Source organism: Drosophila bipectinata, chromosome 2L (assembly GCF_030179905.1).
Source record: "Drosophila bipectinata strain 14024-0381.07 chromosome 2L, DbipHiC1v2, whole genome shotgun sequence".
In the NCBI taxonomy this organism is placed as follows: Eukaryota; Metazoa; Arthropoda; class Insecta; order Diptera; family Drosophilidae; genus Drosophila; species Drosophila bipectinata.
The window spans coordinates 13,607,203-13,627,705 of NC_091736.1; the positions used below are offsets into that span (position 1 = coordinate 13,607,203).

General features: G+C 40.6%; 4 protein-coding genes across 7 annotated transcripts in view; 3 read left to right on the top strand and 1 right to left on the bottom strand.

Annotated features, from left to right (window-relative positions):
* The window catches only part of LOC108125396 (uncharacterized), a 91,336-nt gene extending 83,996 nt beyond the window's left edge, over nucleotides 1–7,340 (top strand). Inside the window, exon 12 of the transcript XR_011442154.1 lies at nucleotides 7,331–7,340. The gene's annotated coding sequence lies outside the window, so the exon portion shown is untranslated. The remainder of the gene's footprint in view (nucleotides 1–7,330) is intronic.
* The window catches only part of Ddr (discoidin domain-containing receptor 2), a 45,556-nt gene that overhangs the window by 23,432 nt on the left and 1,621 nt on the right, over nucleotides 1–20,503 (top strand). For 2 of the 4 annotated variants that reach the window (XM_017241656.3, XM_070277600.1), the window contains exons 4-16: nucleotides 1,738–1,969; nucleotides 2,428–2,575; nucleotides 2,867–3,046; nucleotides 3,107–3,240; nucleotides 3,818–4,025; nucleotides 5,455–5,610; nucleotides 5,704–5,930; nucleotides 6,333–6,471; nucleotides 7,331–7,913; nucleotides 8,675–8,923; nucleotides 9,303–9,395; nucleotides 20,071–20,233; nucleotides 20,306–20,455. In XM_017241656.3, coding sequence (XP_017097145.3) covers nucleotides 1,738–1,969; nucleotides 2,428–2,575; nucleotides 2,867–3,046; nucleotides 3,107–3,240; nucleotides 3,818–4,025; nucleotides 5,455–5,610; nucleotides 5,704–5,930; nucleotides 6,333–6,471; nucleotides 7,331–7,913; nucleotides 8,675–8,923; nucleotides 9,303–9,395; nucleotides 20,071–20,233; nucleotides 20,306–20,455 — 2,662 coding nt within the window. Of the gene's footprint in view, nucleotides 1–1,737; nucleotides 1,970–2,427; nucleotides 2,576–2,866; nucleotides 3,047–3,106; nucleotides 3,241–3,624; nucleotides 3,760–3,817; nucleotides 4,026–5,454; nucleotides 5,611–5,703; nucleotides 5,931–6,332; nucleotides 6,472–7,330; nucleotides 7,914–8,674; nucleotides 8,924–9,302; nucleotides 9,396–9,631; nucleotides 9,708–20,070; nucleotides 20,234–20,305; nucleotides 20,456–20,503 lie in introns of those variants that run through there. The other 2 variants (XM_017241657.3, XM_070277601.1) reach the window with 2 other exon arrangements.
* LOC108125455 (uncharacterized) lies at nucleotides 11,133–11,458 on the bottom strand. The gene has a single exon (XM_017241663.3). It carries the CDS (start codon nucleotides 11,456–11,458, stop codon nucleotides 11,243–11,245), a length of 216 nt encoding a protein of 71 aa, XP_017097152.1. The 3' UTR covers nucleotides 11,133–11,242.
* LOC108125454 (uncharacterized) lies at nucleotides 11,628–12,032 on the top strand. Its single transcript, XM_017241661.3, has one exon. The coding sequence runs from the start codon at nucleotides 11,628–11,630 to the stop codon at nucleotides 11,937–11,939; it is 312 nt and encodes a 103-aa protein (XP_017097150.2). The 3' UTR covers nucleotides 11,940–12,032.

The window sequence follows — 20,503 nt, forward strand, 5'->3', positions numbered from 1 at the left end:
CGCTTATGTTTTGGTCCTCTAGGCAAAAGTTAAGTTGTTTAGGGGACAGGAATCAAAGTTTCCAAATCCACTCTCCACCGGCTTCCGAAAATCTGCTTAACTTTTTATTAGAAACTGTAGAACTCTCCTAGACGTAAAGCTTAAATCCTTTCTTTTTCATAAAATCGACAATGCGAAAGGTCATTATGACCTCATGAGGACACAAGATACTTCAACAAATACACATAACTTTAGGAAAAATAGGAAAATGTTATAAAAAGGATGGACTAGGATAAGGAAATTTACGTTGGGCCTTTCAAGCCCATTTAGAATTTGTTATTCTTACTCATAAAATATTAAAAAACATTCAAAAAAGATTTAGAATTGAGAAAGGACATTCAAGTAAGAAACTGATATACTCTCGCGTCTCCGACCCAATAAAGTGTATAAATTCTTCATTTGGAACACCTCCTTTAAATAATTAAACAAAAATAGCGCCCTCCTCCTCGATTCTCATAGATGTTACCTAATCACCTAAGTATTTTTAGCTTTTAAATCCAACTATATCTTAACTTTGGTGTTTTTGAAGATAGAAGCTTTAGTTTTTGAAGAATCAAGCTTCTTGATTATTTATTTTCAATAATTTGGATAGTAAAAAGCACATATGGCCAACTAAATACCATCTTATAACTTAAACTGCCACTTAACTCCAAAGGTATATCAACTTCGGCTCCGCCCGAAGTAAGCTTTCCTTTCTTTTTAAAGTTAACGTACCAAAGAAAGGTCCATATTGAAAGTGGAGCAGTGAAAGCGATTTAATAATATAATAGAAGCCACCATTAGCCGACAACCGGCCATTGGGAGGTGTCCTGGTATCCAGATACCTGGCTATCTGCATCTCAGGATGTGCGAGGGGAATAGCGTGAACGAGCGTGTTTTGGCTCTAATTTCAGCCGGACACATAAACTAACACGGTGAGACCCAGTTAGGTACGCTGTGTGTGTGTAAATGCAACATAACAGCCACAAAAATGGGTGTTGGCCCACTAAAGTGGAAAAGCGTTGGGGCACGGAACATACTATGCTGCAGTTATGCGATAGCTGCAGACCTTTTATGGCATATTTTAGAGGCTTTGCTAAATAAAACTTAGTCTAGGTGCCTCTGCGCCTTTCTTCCTGCAACGGTCCCATGGAGAGATCCTGCACTGACCATAACGCTGCACATACTATTAGAATGTGTATGTAGTATATGTATTTTAGCTGGAAGTTTGTAGGGGAAAATGGCTAAGGCAGCTGGCCTCTGCTCCACAAAGTATGCAACAATTTTCAGTAAAACGAAACCACAACACTACTAGAAAAATATACCGAAAAAAAGAAGGAGAAAAAAAATAAAACAATTTCGCACGGCATACTTTGCGAATACTTTTGGGGCATTAAATGACGTGCTGGAAGGAGCACAGGAACACGAGCTCGTTAAAGCTCCTGCGAAACGAAACTAATGAAAGGATTTTCCCAAAATGCAATGGAAACTATCCCAACCGAATACGGCTGGAATTTTGTGCTGCATAACAAGCCACTTGACACAACATCTTGGCTGGTCGGCATAGTGTATATGGATGAGCGAGTTTGCTTTAAAAATCTCTACATTTCTGGATGTACATTTTTGTATTTATTTTTGGAAATATTTCTAATGAGGCATTTTTACTCTCAAGACTCTTAGTCATAAAGTCTAAGCTTACAATCCTTATTTTCGTTTCAGACTGAAGGTGGACAACAACGGAGGAGCTTGGTGTCCCAAGCACATGGTGTCGCGAGGTCTCAATGAATATCTCCAAATTGATTTTCTGCAGGTGCATATGATAACCGCAGTTCGCACCCAGGGTCGCTTTGGCAAAGGTCAGGGTCAGGAGTACACCGAAGCCTACGCCGTCAAGTATTGGAGGCCGGGCTTTGATAAATGGATACAATGGAAGAACAGTCATGGGAACAAGGTGAGGATACTGTCTTTATAATTTATTGATTCGGTCTTAATTGACAAAACTTAACTGTTAAGTTCCTTTCCCACTAAGCAATCTATAATTGCATTGCTCCTCACCTACTCCAAAGACATTCTCTTTTTTCCCCTGATTCACACATTAATCACGAGTAGGCCAAGCCTTGAGATAAAAATCTACGAAAACCGCAGGCCTAGCTCGCAGAAGACAAGATATAGAGGCAGATATTGCATCTCTTAGCCAAACAATTTATGTGCGAATTACCAACGGAGCCAGCGAAAATTGCGTAGGTGTTTCCAACCGGCACCGAACCAGTTTCATCGATTTATTGAATGCAAGCAATGGAAAATCAATTTTTACGCTTTTATTTTTCTCTTTTTCCCACCTACACAGGCCACAAGCATGCTTTTTAATGCCCATCTGACCGACCGCCCCCTTTTGTCCACTCGTTGCAGATACTGCCCGGCAATATAAACACCTACAGCGAGGTGGAGAACGTGTTGCATCCCAGCGTCTTTGCCTCAAAGGTGCGCATCTATCCCTACAGCCAGTACGATCGCACCGTCTGCCTGCGTGCCGAGATAGTCGGATGCCTCTGGAAAGGTGGGTGCCCCCATGATTTGCTTCACCTTGTGCCTTCGATAGCCGATCTTCCTCGGCTCAGGCTCTCAGAATAAGTATTTTTAGGATGGACATAACTTTTATGAGTATGCCTACGATGGCTAAATACTCTTAAATATTGAATGTTTATCCAAAAAGTCACGAATTGACCTTTTCTATTAAATATCTGAACCGCCAAAGAGTTTTGATTACAACTTGACTAGAAACTATAATTATAATACCCTTCAGAAGAGTATATAAATAAATCTTCACACTGCCCATTATTATTTGCAGAAGACATTGTGGCCTATAGTATTCCCAAAGGTGCACAGCGTGGTATGGAAATTGATCTTTCCGACAAGACCTACGATGGCCAAGAGGAGGGCGATCGCTATGTGAACGGTTTGGGCCAATTAGTAGACGGTCAAAGGGGCAAGGATAACTTTCGAGCTGATAATAATGGTTTAGGAAAAGGTAAGAGGAACTTTCTTTAAAAAGTTTATAACTATTACATATATTTTCTTTAATTTCTAGGCTATGAATGGATTGGCTGGCGAAATGACACTTTGCAAGGAAGACCTGTCGAAATAACATTCGAGTTTAGAAATGTTAGAAATTTTAGCTCTGTGATCATTCACACTAACAATATGTTTTCCAAGGATGTACAGGTAAGGTATTATTAAACGAATCGCAAATGTGGGGCATACAAAACACTTTCTCCCTGCAATGATATCAATATTAAGTTTTAAAGATAGAACTTCGTGTTTAGAAATAATAAAACCTAAAGTTAGATCCCCAGCTATATAGATTAGAGACCATGACCAGACAAATTGGTATCAAGCCGAGCAAATAAATGGCCCACAAAATCGAACCGTAATATCAGATAATTTCGGAGCAAACTAAACTTTTTTTTTTTTCTTATAAACAAACACAACACGAAATCGAAACTAAACAAGCCACGTGTAGAATTAGGTTCCCGACTCTGCTGGAATTTTTAAATAGTTCAAAGAATGTGGCAAGTGTGGGAAAGATAGGGGATCATGAGTGAAGCCACTATCAATTTAATTTCTTTATTCGTTGTGGTCTTTATCAAAAGTAAACAAACCATTAAAGTACAGAATTGAACAAGGGAATTTTCAATTTGTTGTTTGGCAGCTATATCGATGGTTTCTAAAGAAATAGATAAAGTGCGTTAGTTTGCTTTTTAATAAATATTTAACTTTACTCTTATTCATTTTATTACAGGTATTTGTTCATGCCAAAGTGTTTTTCAGCATAGGTGGGCAGAAGTTCACCAAAGAGCCTGTGCAATTTTCTTATATGCCGGATCAGGTTATGGATCATGCTCGAGACGTGACTATAAAGTTGCATAATCGGATAGGCCGGTATGTGAGGTTGCATTTGTACTTTGCCGCCCGTTGGATGATGCTCAGTGAGATTACTTTTATATCAGGTAAGCAGAAAGATGAATTTAATAAACTAACTATAAAGTCCATGCCTATAAGTAATATAGCATGGCTATAATGACCATATTTGATTATTGGCTTTTGTTTCTAATGGAGCTTGAACTTTTGTACATCTGAAATATAGGATGTGTTACCTTTATTTTTAAATTGCTTACCATTTTCGGTTTTCTTTGCCAAATAAGTACGACTTAACATACTTTCAAGAGGTTGACAAAATCAATCAAACCGCGATATACATACATTGACATCATTTCATCTTCGCCATCGCTCTCCTTAATATATTCATACTTTTCTGCATATTGCGATTCCTTTGAATGTATGTTTTTTATCCTGCTTCATTTGCTGTTTACGCTCTTGAGACAGGATGCATTCTGTGCAGTCATCCGTTTTCTCATTAATTCATTCATTTCAATAGCTCCGCTGCTTGCGCTTTAAGTCCTTGTGCAATTCATGTAGCTTAATCCTTTGTAATTGGAAATCGCTTTGTGGAAGGATATGTCCCTCATACTCCATGCGAATGCAAATGCAAATCGCAGCATGGAAAGTGAACTTGAGTACTCGTCTCGTAATATGCTTAATGCTACAGGGCTCGAATGTAAATTCTTTGTCTCTAATTTTAATGCCAGAGAAATACTTTCAAGTCCAAATAGTAAGGATAATAAAGCATAGCTGATAGCTGAGTGTAAATAATTAATCAAAACATAGTCTTGTACCTTGCTGACTCATCGAGCCATTCAAGCATTTCTTGCTTAGACAATAAGCCAAACTTTGTTGCCAAAAGAAAGCAGACAGCTGTATTGGCAAGAGAAGCGGAATAAAATAAAAGGAAAAGCAACACAAAATCAATGCCAAAAGCAGACAAAATTTGCATATCCCCCAAGTATTTTTGTTTGCCTTTTTTCCAACAAATTATACAAACTTCCTTGTTTTTTAAATATCCATCGAGGAGAGGGTTCAACAAACGCCAAAAGGGAAAATGCAGCCCAAGAGGAGAAAAGCCACCGAACCCACAGACACCGAACAAAAATCAAGTGTTCAAGGGTGAATATTTTGGACAACGTCCTGGTCGGGTTTTGTTGCTTTTCCTTATTGACAAATGTCTAGAGTTTCAACGAGTTTATGTTTTCGATTTCGATTTTTGTCTGCGTCGGAAATAGAATGTCAACACCGATGTCACGGAGTGGCAAACAATTGAAGTCTCTAATTCAACATTCAAAATTAAACTTGGGCTTTTTCCCTGCACTGCCAACGTATGCAGAATTGATTGAAATCCAAACCGATTTCCATTTCCCATACGTTGACATTTAATATCCTTTGTCAGAATCGAATACAATTGATTTAATCAAAGAGCTTTCCGTTTATTAGAGTCGATGCAGTTTGTTCATAATTCGATTAACTATAAATTGTTATTTTCAGTTTCTGCTGACGGAAATTTCACGGATGAGGAGCTGCCTTACGTGTCATCTTCTGGGGATCCTAAGGAACCCGAAACTTCAGAGTATCCTCTACAACGCGATGAAGTTGGAAGAGCTTTCAGCACCGACAGTGATCGAAGACAGCAAAACACACAAGGTGAGTTAAGTTTGAAAGATTGGGGTATAGTTTGGGAAAAACCATTACCATTAAACTATTCTCACATTACCATTTCCCTTTATTTCCATTTAGTTATTTCTCCAAAACCCATTGACCACCACGAACCGGACTCTAGTTTTATTGGCATTATAATCACAGTGCTGGCCACAATTATATTTCTGCTGGCTGCCATTATTCTGCTGATAGTGGCCAGGAAAAAACGGGGCAGGAGCAATGTTTTGGACGCGTTCCAGCACAATTTCAACCCGGACACGCTCGGCGACGTGGATAAGCGACTGAGCGGCAACGGTGTCCTAAAGGTAAGTGCCTAAGTCCCGGGCCAAAGCCCCCGGTAATACATTCCGCCGAACTTGGTCGGGGTTACGTAACATGCAAAGCGCATTTCCGACGCTGGCCCCCCTCGCACGTCAACAGGCCAAGACCCCTACGGCTGGTCTTCAGCTGTTTCGGATCCACCCCTGGAACCACCCAAAATGCATGTCAAACATCATCAGGACACCAGAAGGTAAAAACCCAACAAAAAAAGAGGGAATTTGGGTGGGAAAAATCGAGCAGAAAGTAACCAACGCATCAAAAGCCCTAACGCTGGGCATATTCCAGAAATCATGATTAAAAACGGTTGTAGTGCGGAATGCACAAAAAAGTGCTCGGAGCGAGCCATGAGTTTTTTCACTATCTGCTTCTGCTTTTTTTTCCCCCAGGTGGTCACAACAATGGATGACAATGAGTCCTCCATTGACAAGAACAGTCTGTACCACGAACCCTTCAACGTTAACATGTACACCAGTACAGCCAGTGCCTGCTCCATGCAACGTCAGCATGTAACACCGGACTATACAGGTCAGTGCACAGTGGTTCAACATTTTTGTGGTCCAAGCCCGCAGGTGAAATGGCCATTTTTTTATAGTTTAACAAACCATTACCATTCTATCAAACAATACTAAGAATTAGGGTTTTAAAAGAGCAAGGAATGTCTCCCGAAAACGAGTCCTAATTGGCAATCTTGAACTGGACAAGTCTAACCTAAAGCCACACAAAAAGGAAAGCATTTCAGCCCACTATGCGGGAGCATGAACTTAGACATGATGGAGGCTGTGGGGTATACATATATGGTATGCACCTATGACAATTATGTGTGGGCCATCACCCAGTGCCATCAGATATAAAACTGCGCTCACAGCCAACACTTGAATGCCCCGCCCTCCATTGCCGGCTTCCAGCTGGTGTCGTTCTTGATGAGTTCATGTTTTGGATCCTGCCAGTGACAGGATATGCAAATGTCCCTCCAGCCTCCAACTGGGAATGGGGCAAAAATTGGTATTTCGGCAATATCTAGAGAGCAATGCTTAATTTAGCGAACAATATGGATCAGACTTCGTAGGTTTCCTGCGAAAAAAACGAAGTCACTTTTGTCTTTGATGGAAATGAGATTTAAATTAAAAGAGTTGAGATTCCTTCAATTTTATTTTGTCCTTTGATCCATTGAGAACTTCCTCAGTCTTCTTTAAAACCAAAGTCTCTTCTAGTAAGAGTATGACAACTAACTAACTCTGGGGTTGCTTTGAAAACATACTTTTCTTCTTTCCTCATTACTTTGTGTGGTTGGACTTCTAGTTTCTGCCCGGCTGGCATTCTCTTAATTTCTACTGAACAAAATTAACTCGCTTTTAACATCGCATTCCTTCATTCTCGTCCACAGATGTGCCGGACATTGTATGTCAGGACTATGCGGTGCCTCATATGCAGCAGCTCCTGCCCAACTCCTCCTCCGCTGGGTCGGCAGCTGGGACAGCGCCGGGAACGGGGCCAGGGGCAGGGTTTGTGGCAGAAACGATTGTTGCTGGTGGCAACGCGAGGACGCGAAACCCCCTCAGTGCGCCACAGTACCGGGCACCCTCCCCAGGGCCCCCGCCGCCCGAGAAATATTATGCAGCCACGCCAATTTACAACAAACCAATGTCCATGCCAGTGCCGGGATCCCAAAGCAGCGGGTCGCTGAGCCTCAGCTCCTTGACTACAGTGGCGACCACGCCCACCGCAGGGGGTACTACCGTGGGATTGGGTGGAGTCACCGGCATGGGCATGGGTATGGGTATGGGCATGGGATTAGGAAGCAAACCGCATCATTACAATTTGGAAATGAGTGCTAATTCAGAGGATATTAACGAAGAGCAGGCCAATTGCCAAGTGCAAGAGTTTCCACGTCAGTCGCTGGTTATTGTCGAGAAGCTGGGCTTTGGCGAATTTGGAGAGCTGCATTTGTGCGAAACCAACGTTTTGGAGTAAGTAACATCCACACCACACAGTACTACGATACACATTATCCCCCAAACCCCTCAGAAGTCCTACGATTTCAACTTTAATACCCGATACTCGTAAATCGTATATATTTTTTTAATCTTAGCCCATCTTGTTGGACTGAAGCTCATTATAATAAACTCCAGCTGTCGTCTGATGGCTTCGGCTCCAACTGCCCATGAATATTCTATCAGTATCCTTGGGGGACCGGCCATTGAAATTGTCTTCCATGAAATTTTCTATTTCCTATCGAAAGCTGTCTGCACAAGTGCATGTATATTAATTATTTTGCATATGTGTGGTCTGGGCCCAGGGAATAGCCTGATGGTATTTGCAGCCAATTCTTGATCTCACCTCATCCGCCCACTATTCCGCCCATCACCACCTCACGGCCCATCGTCCTGGCGATGGCACAGAGCCTGCCAGGGGAATATTACGAAACCGTATTAGATTTTGTGGCTTTCTTACCGCAAAACAATTAAAACAAGCAGGCAATGGGTTTGTTACGTGAAACAGCGTATTAAAATGTGTCAGAAGCAGAACTTTTTCCCAACTACTGGGTTATTGTTTCCTGATGGATTCCAATTGAGGATTTTATTGAATGAATCTAAAGGAATGGCAGCTTTCAAAGACATACATACATGTATTTATGAATAAATAGAATTGGATTAAGGGGAGATATTGTCGGTTTTTAGAACTGAAAAATGGCTTACTTAATGGCATCTTAAATCTAACCTCATTGCAGCGCCACCCTGGTAGCTGTGTCCACCCTGCGACCCGGGGTCAGTGATCTTCTGATCCAGGAGTTCCGAGGCAGGGCCAAGCAGCTGGCCCAGCTCAGTGATCCCAATGTGGCTAGACTGGTAGGAGCCTGTCTTAAGGACGAGCCCATCTGCATGGTGCAGGACTACTCACACTGCCTGGGCGACTTGAACCAGTTCCTGCAGGAGCACGTGGCCGAGACGTCCGGCCTGACGGCCAACAAGACTCTCAGGTAAGGACTTTTGAAGTAAATGGCGTAGACTGGCTTCCTCCTTTGGCATCTCCTTAATTTTGTGTGTGTTTCTTTTTTTTACACTTTGGTGCGTTATCGCGTGCGTTTTTATCGGGCATCCTGTACCGACACCATTTGCCGACGCTACACTTCCGGCCTCGTGTTCAATGATTACACCCATCCGCCCCAACGCCCAACGACCAACGCTCCACGACCAACGACTTGCAACCCAACGACATACCCCAAAACGGATGTTAAAACTTCGTTAACTTGGCCCCAACCCACCATCAACTTTGGCGACTTTGTCCCATGCGAAAACTTTTCAAATTCTTATTTGACGCTGCCACTTCATTTCCTCCGCCCTCGCTTCGGTATCCAGCTATGGCTGTTTAGTCTACATTGCCACACAAATTGCATCGGGCATGAAGCATTTGGAGCACATGAACTTCGTTCATCGGGATCTGGCATCCAGGTAAGTGCTTGGAACAAGGGTGGCCATCACACTTCTTTAAACATTTCAACAATTTTTAAATGAAAGTGTCTAGATAGCTCCCGTACAAATAAGTTAAAGTTAAATAGAGGTCCTCACTGTACCAATTTTATACTTGTGACACATCCGAATATATGAAAAGCAAAAATCATAATCAATGGCATGTGCTTAGTCAACAGAAAACTGAATTATTTTCTCTGGCAAACATTTCACTTCAGATCACTGACCCGAAAATGAGTTTGTAACTCCCGAAAATATAATATTTAGATTGGTACGTGTCCCCTCTCCCTTAGACTGTCGGACCCAATTATAATACCCTGTGAAAGGATGTGAAAATTCAAAGCGCCGTGTACAGTGCCAATTCCGGTTTCCCAGAAGCCTTGTCCGGCGCTTGACAACATATTTTTAAACCCATAAATTCTAATAGCTTGACCCCAAAGGACGCACACAACCCAGGAATACATGAGTAATATACACTAATTTTAAAGCACACCTTGGTAAAACAGAACTTGGATTATATTTGGTATTATAGAGAAACAAAAATTATCTTTTTTTATAAAAGTGTATAAATATTTCGGGTTTGGCCATGTCGGGGGACTGTTACTCTTTCATTTTATACCGTGGGTGTATACATAAAATACAAAATAATTCCCAAACGTAGCGACACGTTATTCCACCGGTTTCTGCGACAATTTGTAAACAAGTCAAGGTGGTAAATGGCAAATGGAATATATGTGTCCATACATATATAGGTGTGTCTGTAACTTTGGTGGGTATACATCGCGGGGCATCCCATGAGGAATGCTTACATGGCGCTCATTTTGTGTCGCGAGGATGCCAGAAAGCCTGGGCCTGTGGTAGCAACTTCATAACTTGATGACTACCTGGTGGGGGAGCTACTGAGGACCGGTAAACTGCAGTCAATAAACTATAAAATATGCAATGTTTGAAATATTTTACATACACCATAAACTACCCAAGTATGTTTGTGTGTAAAAAGTTTCCCTTTTTTTTCTGCCCCTCTCCCCCAGCCCCCATCGAAAATATTTTATGCATGCAGGTGAATTGATTCAATGGGCTGCCAACTCGGAGCACACATCCCGACCAAACAGCAGCACCCAAAGGAAATTAGCTTGACAGGAAATTCCACAACACACACCAAAAAACCACCAAGCCACCAACACCAGTACCCAGCACCACCCAGACACACACACACACAAGCCAACCAAACCCACCCACCCACCACCCGACCTCTGAACCACACAGCCAATAACCTGCGACTGCAAGTGCACGTGCACGTTGACATTTTCCCCCTCATGCCGATTTTCATATTACATTTGGCTGAGCTTAAATGACAAATGTGGTTGGTAAGCCGATGTCTGGGCTGGCATTCCACCGCCCCATTCTGCATTTTCCACTGCTTTTCAGAAATTGTGCATACTACACACTCGAAGAAATAAATAAATGATTTGATTAGTAAAGACCACTGGGGATTTTGGAGGTGTTGGGGAAACTAATGGTACAGACGCCTGTTTAGAGTACTTGTCCAGACGGTTTTGGTTTATGAATTAAGGAATAAAAATCAAACCTTATGATGACAAAACTTTATCAGCGAAAAGCATATCCTATCTTTTACATAAAAATGAGTTCCGTATTCGATAATCTGTAAACTAAAAATGGTCAATCGCTACCTTTCCTACCTTTTCTTAAAAATAAAAGACATATTTTTATTACAGAGAACCTTCTTTTATAATTCCAATAAACCAATAATTTTTTCCAGTGCATAGCTTCAGAACACATTAACAATTCTGTTTTAATTGCAACGGACATTATTCGCCCTTTTCAACTTTGGCAAATTCTTCGGGGTGTAAGGACCTGTACCAAAGAACAGTAATTATACTGAAGAGGAGTCCCAGGCACATTCCAAGGACTGCAAGGCCACCGAGATACGCCACATAATGCACATCATTCTGAAGATATGCCAGTAGATCAATAATGGGCTGTACCACATAGACACACACGGCCTCGATTGGGTTGAGAATCATTTTGTTCTTTTCTGGTGCTTCCTTGACAAGTTCGTCGATGCCCTGTGATGATGGAAATGATTTGCCTTTCAAGGCTATGACAGAGATTAAGATCTGTCATACAAAAAATTTAAAAATATTCACAAATTTCGGAACAAAACATTCTGTTCTTTAAAATTCTTTGTGTAAAATGGACTATCAGGAGTATTTGCAGAAGCAGTTGGTCATTTTCAATTATCATCTGCACAATGACTTCGGTTTGATGATCAAGACGGCCACGTGTATTGCCTTTGGAGCCGTGTGTGGCTGGATTATCAGCTTGTTTACGTTTTTAATCTACAAATTGGCCATAAAACTCGGAGTTCGGCCCATCATGTATAGCGAAAATATGTACGACGATCTTGATCTGGATGATGAGGAGGAGTTCGACATGATTCATCCTGGGTATCGGGACTGGAACGAGTGGTTTTTCTCGATTGGCACGGAAACACGAAATACATGAATATGGGGATTGCTAAATTGTGCCAAGTAGAGACCAAGCTAGAGACTCGAACATTACATATTTAATAAATCATTGCGTTAATATTTTAAGATCTTTCTCCTGAAGTCTCAAGAACCCCTAAGGTTTCTAGTAGCTGTAATTATTTAAAAGCCCTCTTGTTTACAAAGCTTGAACTTTAAAAATTCAGACGTCGTTTCTAGGGATTTTCCTCTCCCTATTACATGTGATTGCACAAAAACAGTGGGAGTATTCCCACGATAAAAAAAACGTTTGAAATCCCCGAGGAAAGAAGCTGCCATAGATTAAAAGTTGAATGAACCGGGCGAGTAGGCCCCTGTCGTCGAGACAGACACAGTCAGTCAGCCAGGCGCATCTCAATTGATTCACAATACGAATGCTTTAGAAATTCTTCACTCCGTCCGGCGAAAGCAGCACAGCCGGAAAATACAACTCTACTTTGTCGCGTTCCCGGTGCTCCAGAGGAGTGTGAAAACAGAGCCATTTCCTACACTCCGAATCCAGCAAACTAAGCCCATTCAGGCTGAGCCAGCGGCATCAATACGAGCATCACGAAAAATTCCAAATATATTTTTATATGGCGGCCTCGCTGGCTTTTCTGTGTGGTGATTATATTTCACCTGCAGTTTTTATTTTTGCAATGAAATGAAACATTTTAATGAGGTTTGGAGTTTGTTAGAAGCCTTGTGAAGTATGTCACGCCGGAAATTTTAGTAACAGGTGCTTCTGGGGTATGTGGGTATATTTTTATTCAAAATTTATGTCAAAGAGAGTTGGTAACAATTTTAAACTTAATATTCAAAGCATAAGGATTTTATGGCTTTCACAGAGTCCCCATTTATTACTCTTACTATGCTGTATTAAATTTTATCAACCAGTACATTTATTTTTATATGCATTTAGATTTTAGCAAAAATCAAAAACAATATTAAAATTTTCATTAACCTAATAAAGATAAATTGGCTTCTGGTTACCCCCAAACAAGAATTAAATTATTTAAATACATTTTGGCAAAAACTTTAAGTTGCCTGAGTGACATTTTGTTGACGTCGCCATAAATAAAATTAAATTATTAAACAGGAGTCGGCAAACAAAAAAGTTTCCGCCTCGCTTGAGCACCGAGTACGAGTAAACTTTGTGGCATTTCGCTAACTAACGAACAAAAATGGGGGAGTGATTTATTTTTATTATTATTGGCGTTGCATTTTAAATCAAAAACCTCACAAATGTTTTGCAAAAATTATGAGTGGCCGGCCGGCCAAATGGCAGACTCTCGGTCCGAATATTCCTGGTGGACCGATTCGCACGGTGTCCCCAAAAAGCATGCTATACATTTTGTAAGCTGCTTTCGATGGCATTAGTGCCAGCTGCTTTTGCCATTATTAATAACTGTTAATTATTCACCATTATAACTATGCCTGGCTAGCACATTCGTTGATTTTGAAGGAGAACTCGTTAGCCTTGTCGTCCTTGGTCCATCGTCTGTCCTCTTTTCTCTTTACTATCTTTGGCTTGCTCATTGCCGCTCCAGTAATTTCCTTTTCATATTGTTTGGCATAATATTTTATGTCCTTAGTTAACACCAGTCGATACCTCCAGCATCCTGCTGCGTCCCGACTACCCTGTCATTCTTTGAGGCATATTTACATACTATTAAAAAGTTTCTCCCAAGCTTAGGCTGCCGGACAGGACGAAAAAAAAATGACCAACGACGGACTAAAAAGAAGAAACTTTTCTATTTTCGACTCGAGTTATTGAAAATTCATGAATAATTGACTTTTATTGCAGTTGGCACAAGTGATGGTCGATAATGGACAAACTGAAGCTCCCGGGCTGCCAAGGCTAGATGATGGCGTAGTGCCACCCGCTATAGTCTGGCCTGGGTTTTCTCTGCATTTACAGACATAAATATTAAAGTAGCTTACGTACTTAATTATAAATTATGCATTCAATTAGCTATGCCAGGCTGCCCTCAAATGTCCTTTACAGTCACGGTCAGAACGAAAGCTGGCATTGTGCTCCTCAGAGAATGCTGCTGAAGGGTCAATTAAATTTCAAATATTCTATATTCATGTCATCGTTGTTGCCATAAGTCTTTGTTTTCGACTGGTAATAATAATGTCAGCTGCAGAATACAATTTTGGTCACTGGAGCTTGCAAAAGCTTTCGAAGGATATGAGGAATTGTATCTGCGATGGCAGGTGGCTTAATAATAACTTATGTTTCAAATGATTATTTTAGACTTTGGTTTTCTTCTAATTTAATTTTTAGTTGAGTTCATTTACCAGTCATGTTTTAGACATATTAGGTTTTGTTTATATTTTATGTAATTCAAGGATATACTTTTATAAGATATTGTAACCAAAAGCCTTATACATAATTAGTCCTTTAAACCCTTTTAATTGCCGAATAGGATTACCGAAGTGCTATTGTCCCATAGCCTATATCCTTTAAATAGGTAATACAGGCTTACTGAGTACGGGCTTACAGGAGATGGGTTTTAATTGACTTGAAGCCTACATGGCTCCAAGCCCTACCTCCTGCATGCGGAGTATGCACTTTTTGATTAAATTTAGCCCGCAGCTTTTTGAGCCGCACTGGATTCCCAGGTTGTGTGTGGGTGTGTGTAGTTCGGGTGGGTCCTATTATGAAAACTCTTTCTCGTAAACCCCGTACCCCTGTGTTAGCTTTAGATGACTTCACATATTTTGCCATAAAATAACACCAGAGGGCGCTGTCAGCAACATAAGCTCTCCATTTCCGTTTTAGTTACAACTAACTGCACACACATCCTCATACTGCACGCACACTGCCAAAGGATACTGATATGTTTCAGTGTGTGTGTGCGTGGGTGTTCTAGTGTTTGTGTATATGAGAAAACCGCATTGGTGATGGTTTTGAAAGCCGACGCTACGCATTCCCAGGCATTCGCATTCAAATGCATTTAATTAAATCAACTAGAACCAACAGGAAAATGCAGCCAAAGCAACGCCCGCACTTTTCCCGCCCCTACGCCCCCTCACCTTTCATATGATAAGCATCATAACATTTAAAGCAAAATTTATTTTGTGTAAATTTTGCCAGCTTCGTTAGTTTTTATTGTGTTTAGTGTGCCATTTTGTAGTGGGTGTTGTAAGGGCTTGTCGGAGTATTACTCAGATGATTGCAGTAGGATTTCAACCCACATATAGTATGTAGAATTTATAGTTATGGGACTTAACACATCCAAGATTTAAGGGATATAGTTTTGAAATTATTAAACCAGATAAGTTAAAATGTGTTCTTGAACGGAAATGGAACTAGACAGGAAATAGTACTCCATTTCTTTATATTTCTGTTGTCTGCTTTTTGGCGCTTGATGGTTATATTATATCTTATATACTCCTATTGTTTTTGCCTGTTTATCTCTTACTGTCTACCCCTTCACAGACTGCAAGAAAACAACAAACATCGATTTTAAATAAAATATGGAAAGCGGAATAAAGATGGTTGTCTACCTGTCCCAGGGCCAATCCAAGTGTCAATTAGCCATTTGGCTGCTACAGCGAACCCGCATCAAGCTGTCAGAAAGTTAAATGTGAAAGACTCATTCGTATAATTTATAACATTATCGTTAATTGAAGCAGAAGTGTTATATAAAAAGGAATCTGAGTCTACAAAAGCTTTTGTAGACTTTTGAAAAAAATCCTTTAAAAAGTAAAATAATTCCTGGTCGCTAACAGAAATATTTTACGGAAAAAACGGCTACCAAAAGTTTTGAAACTGTCTGCCTTTTATCCTTAATGATTTATTTACATCGCTAAATATCAACTGCCTCCGTGGAATAATTTCGTTTTAATAATGTTGACTTATCAAAATATATCGTATAGTTTGTCCCCAGTTTGGATTCATCCCCTGGCATCCATTAGCAACCAGCGAAGCATAATTGAGCGCAAAACATTTAGCATCATTATTTAAAAGCCATATCTTTGATCTAATCATTTTCTTTGACAATTTTCCCCACGCAAACGAAACCGAGGCCAAAAAAACTTTTAATGTGATTAATTAATTTAAATGTCCCCAAGAAAAGGGCAGTCAAACTAACAAAAACTGAAAGAGGCTTAGCATCCCGGGCCAAGAATAAAAATACTTCTCATATTTCTGGGTTAAGCATAACTTAGTTTTCATTAGGAAACCGTTGAGACTGACACTTGAAAAATATTCGAGAAACAAAGACTGAGCAGCCGTGAAAAGGTGCCACTAATAAATATGTTGTATAGCCCGGGGCTTGCTGTTATTAAAAAATGGACTTCATTTTGTTCTAACCCTTTGTCTTGGCCTTTGAAAAATGTGCTGGTAACCAGGTAACCGGGAGCTTACTTGAGGGACCACAATAGCGCACCTTCAGTCGTTTATCAGACGCAATCGGGACCACTCAGCGGCAAGGTTATTTTAACTTAATGAAAAATCATCAGGCTCTAATTATATGACGGTAATGTTATAATGACTGCCCAGACAATACATCAAAAGCTCCTTGTTTGGCCTGATAATTGAAAATGTTTGTAATTTTCGCCCACTGTCCTTTTCACTCGCGCTCTATACTTTTATCTGTTGGAAAAGTTTTTTCTGCCTGTTTCAGTTTTCCTTCTTCTTTTTTTTGTCTGCTTTTGTGTGGCGGGAAAAGTTTTGTGACAATTTAGGGATTTCGAGGCTCCCACAAGTAGGCAAAAAAACAAAAAAAAAAAATATAAAAGGAAAAAGTTTTAGGTCATGTCCAAATTTAAGTGCTGAAAAATTTGCTGGATTATGTGGCAGTTAATGAATTTGTTGCAAGAGGGAATTAGACGCTAATGTTTGTTCTTTTTTGCTGCCAAGAGAGTAATGAACTAATAGATTTGTCTGGGTCGTTGGCAGCAGGCTGTGGAGTCCTCCGACCTCGACGTATGGCGGCAAACAGGCAGAAAACTTTTGATTATCACTCGCATCCCATGCATAAAACTCGGACCAACTTGAAGCCTCCATGACAGCTGAGCTGAGTGAGGTTGGATTTGCACTCAACAACAAGTGCTAGACATCCTCTGAAATATGGTCGAAATTAAGGCATTCTCTTCCCTTTAAGAAGTCAACTGGCTGGGTGACGCAGATGATTTGATCAGCCACTCTTGCAATTTAAGTGAAAGCCTAATCAATCATCTTAGTCCGGCCACCTCCAGGCCGTTCTTAGTAAGTGCCCCTGGCAACACGCAGATTGCTTTGACGACAAAGTTATAGAGCTTCCAGCTTGTGCCTATAAAGATATGGGAGTGCTAAGCTGCCTTTGTCAAAAGACCTACAAAGTTTACTCCACAGACTCCATGAGACTTCTTGGTTCTGGATTAATAAGTCCACTGCAAGCCGTATTACAATTAAAGGATTGGCGACGCGTCCGTGTAAAATATATCAAATTATTTAATAAAGTTCTTTCCGGCGTACTCGCAGGACAAATTTCAAAAATGAATACGAAAAGTTATTGCCCAAAATTACCATAAGCTTTCGGGAAAGCGTTGGAAAGCAACAGAAAAGCGAAAATGCCACTATGTGCGTTTCAAATTGAGCGGATTACGTTTAATTACAAAATTTTTTTTGTCGTTTTGTTTTTCTTGTAATAGGCCTGGCACAAAGGATATCTGCAATGCATTCGTAAGGGTTGTTTCACGCTGCCCCTTTACGGGCGGGCTGTGCAATTGAAAAGGAGACCTTAATGCAAGGCCCTGCGGGCGGCATGCAATCCGCCTGTCGATCCGTCTATCCATTCAAGCCAAAAGAAGCCAAACATCCTACCACCACCCATGCACCACCCACAACCAAAAGCCCATAGCCGCAGCCCAACACCCACCACCACCACACCCACCACCCCTTGAAAAATTCGTTTCGCGCACGTGTTCCACATGAAGCGTTTCTGCATATCCTGACAGCTCCACATGCGTTCCCCTGAAACGCTTATAATTGGATTTAGTTGTCGCTAAGGTTGGACTGACCCATTGTTCTATTCCTGCCATATGCCCGCCGTCAGAAGACGGTGTCCGTCATTTTCGCCTCCGTTTCGTTTGGGTAATTTAATGTGGTCGCAATATGAAAACCAAGCTCATTCGAGTATCCCGCCAATAATACTCACAGTATGACAGGCGTCTCAAATACAATGAAGGGTGTGTGTGTTGGCGTCAAAGACAAGCTTAAATAAATTTAATCCCCTGCTGAATATTAAAGATCCAGACAGGATCACAATGGTTCAGGAGTGTGCGTTGATTTACAATCAATATTGACCTTTAGCCCCGTGGTCAAGTAATGTGATCCTTTGTTAAGAAATCACCTATTCATCTATGATTTATAGCCGGTAGCTAGTTAATAATTAAATTAGTTTTTCCACGCCTCTGTTTACATTTTCAATTTCACAGACATTTGTACTTGAAAGATCGAGTACGGCTGACACGGAAAAAAATCGACATCATCTATGGAAAAAATATTAATTAAATGTTCTCCGGTGTACATATTTGAACCATATATAATTCATGAAATTGTAATTGTTTATGGCATATCACAGAGACATTATGGGGGAAATTTTCATTTATTTTAATATCCTACCAATCACACACTCACCCTTAGACCCCGACCATTTTCAATAAATTGCCATTTGCATAAAATCAACATTAATGGCCGCAACAACATCCTACCTTTTTAAAGACCTCTTACTCCGTGCAATTTTTAATTAAAAACCATCGTACAACAAAAGCGAAAAAAGATTGCAATTATGGCCAACTTGTTTCTCTTCTCAATACTCAGAAATGTGAAGGACAGTACCGATTTGGAGATTAAACGCCGAGGTCATTGTATTTTAAAATGAATTTTTAAGTGAGTTTCATCAAATTATTCTGCCAACTTTTGATAGACTCTCTTGAGATGTCTAGGGCATTTTTATTGGACCAACGTGTATTGACTAAAAATAGAAAAGCTATTTGTGTCAAACTAACTCCATTTCCAGTGCGTATAATTCGCAATCATAATTATGACGACCTTAAATTCCAATTTCCATCGGATCCTGGGAGTGGGCGAGTTCGCCCAAGTGCATTCCCAAAGTCAATCAGTACGCTTTGCTATAGCAACTACTTCCGCCTGGTTGAACATTATTTCCTGCTTCGATAGCACAAGGGTATTTCGGATGATGTGACAGTGTCATGGCAACGACAACGGCTGGAGGGATGGACGGGTGGAGCTCTGGGGGCGGGAGGATGGAAGGAGTATGTCCAAGGGAAGCTTAAGCCGGAGATTCTGCGATTTTGGCTGCGGATGCTGGCTATCAAAATCGAACCAAACTGAACTGAACCGAGGAGGAGAGAACCATTCCATTCCTATTTTATTTACACATGTCGCGATGTCAGGGGTTAAATGCATGCATGCAGGGGTTAAATGCACGCCCCTGGACCGACGACACTCCACGGCACCCCACACTCCAGTGACCTCTATCGGCAATAGCAGTAGCAACGACGTTACCTTTAAACGACGTCCATTACATTCCACCTGATCACATTTTAGATGGCAGATGGCAGAGCCCCCGCTTCATTTATGTATTCGTTGACATGTGAAATTGTTGCGCAAGTCTCCAGGCGGTGTTTGTCTCAGTTTTCCGCGTTCTTTTCGTGGGGGAATGGGTGTTTGGGTGAAATTTGTACAAATGCCCATTTGTCAGCTCTATTCAAATTAATTAAATTCTGAATAAGCGGTGCGACATAATCGATAAGTATTATTACAAAGAGGCACACGTCAGTGGCAATTCATTAAAATGTACGTTTAATAACCTTGCATAAGTACTTTTGAAGGGGCAATTCATGGGGGAATTTTTAAGCCAGTTTTAGGTTCCTAATCAAAGATGCTTGCGCTTAATTTCTACGACTAAGACTGATATTTAAATGAAAAGCCTTAAGCCTAGAGATATCCAAGGGATTTATAAATACACGTATTTTGTCAAAATGTTCAAATTTATCTCTTAAATCTTCAATGAAATCTTTACGGATTCAGCTCTAGGCCAATGATTTCATTAGATTTGTTCATTAGACTTCTTGCTATGATTTATTAATATTTCTGGATGTGTCCTTTGTAGAAGCTGCATTATTGGCTCAGAACTAAGTGTCAAAGTATGCTCCATTGGAACTGTGATATATCGGTCGGCCTACGCATCGGATTATTGTCAGTTTGAAGCCAAAAATGGCAGACAATCCCAACCCTTGCCAATTCGCTGGATGGCCTGGGAAAGTGTCATAAAGGTAAGGCTATTTTAGCCATTAAAACTAAACAAAAAGTTAATAATTTTTTCATCAAAATTTCCCATTTTAAAGGAAAAATTTACAACGAAGTCAGATGTTTGGTCCTTCGCCGTTACCTTATGGGAAATATTGACATTCGCCAGGGAGCAGCCATACGAGCACATGTCGGACAAAAATGTTATTGAAAATATTGGTCACATCTACGAGAACGACAAAATGCATGTAAGAAGATCTCATAAAAAATACGAAAATATGACAAAAGCTAAACCT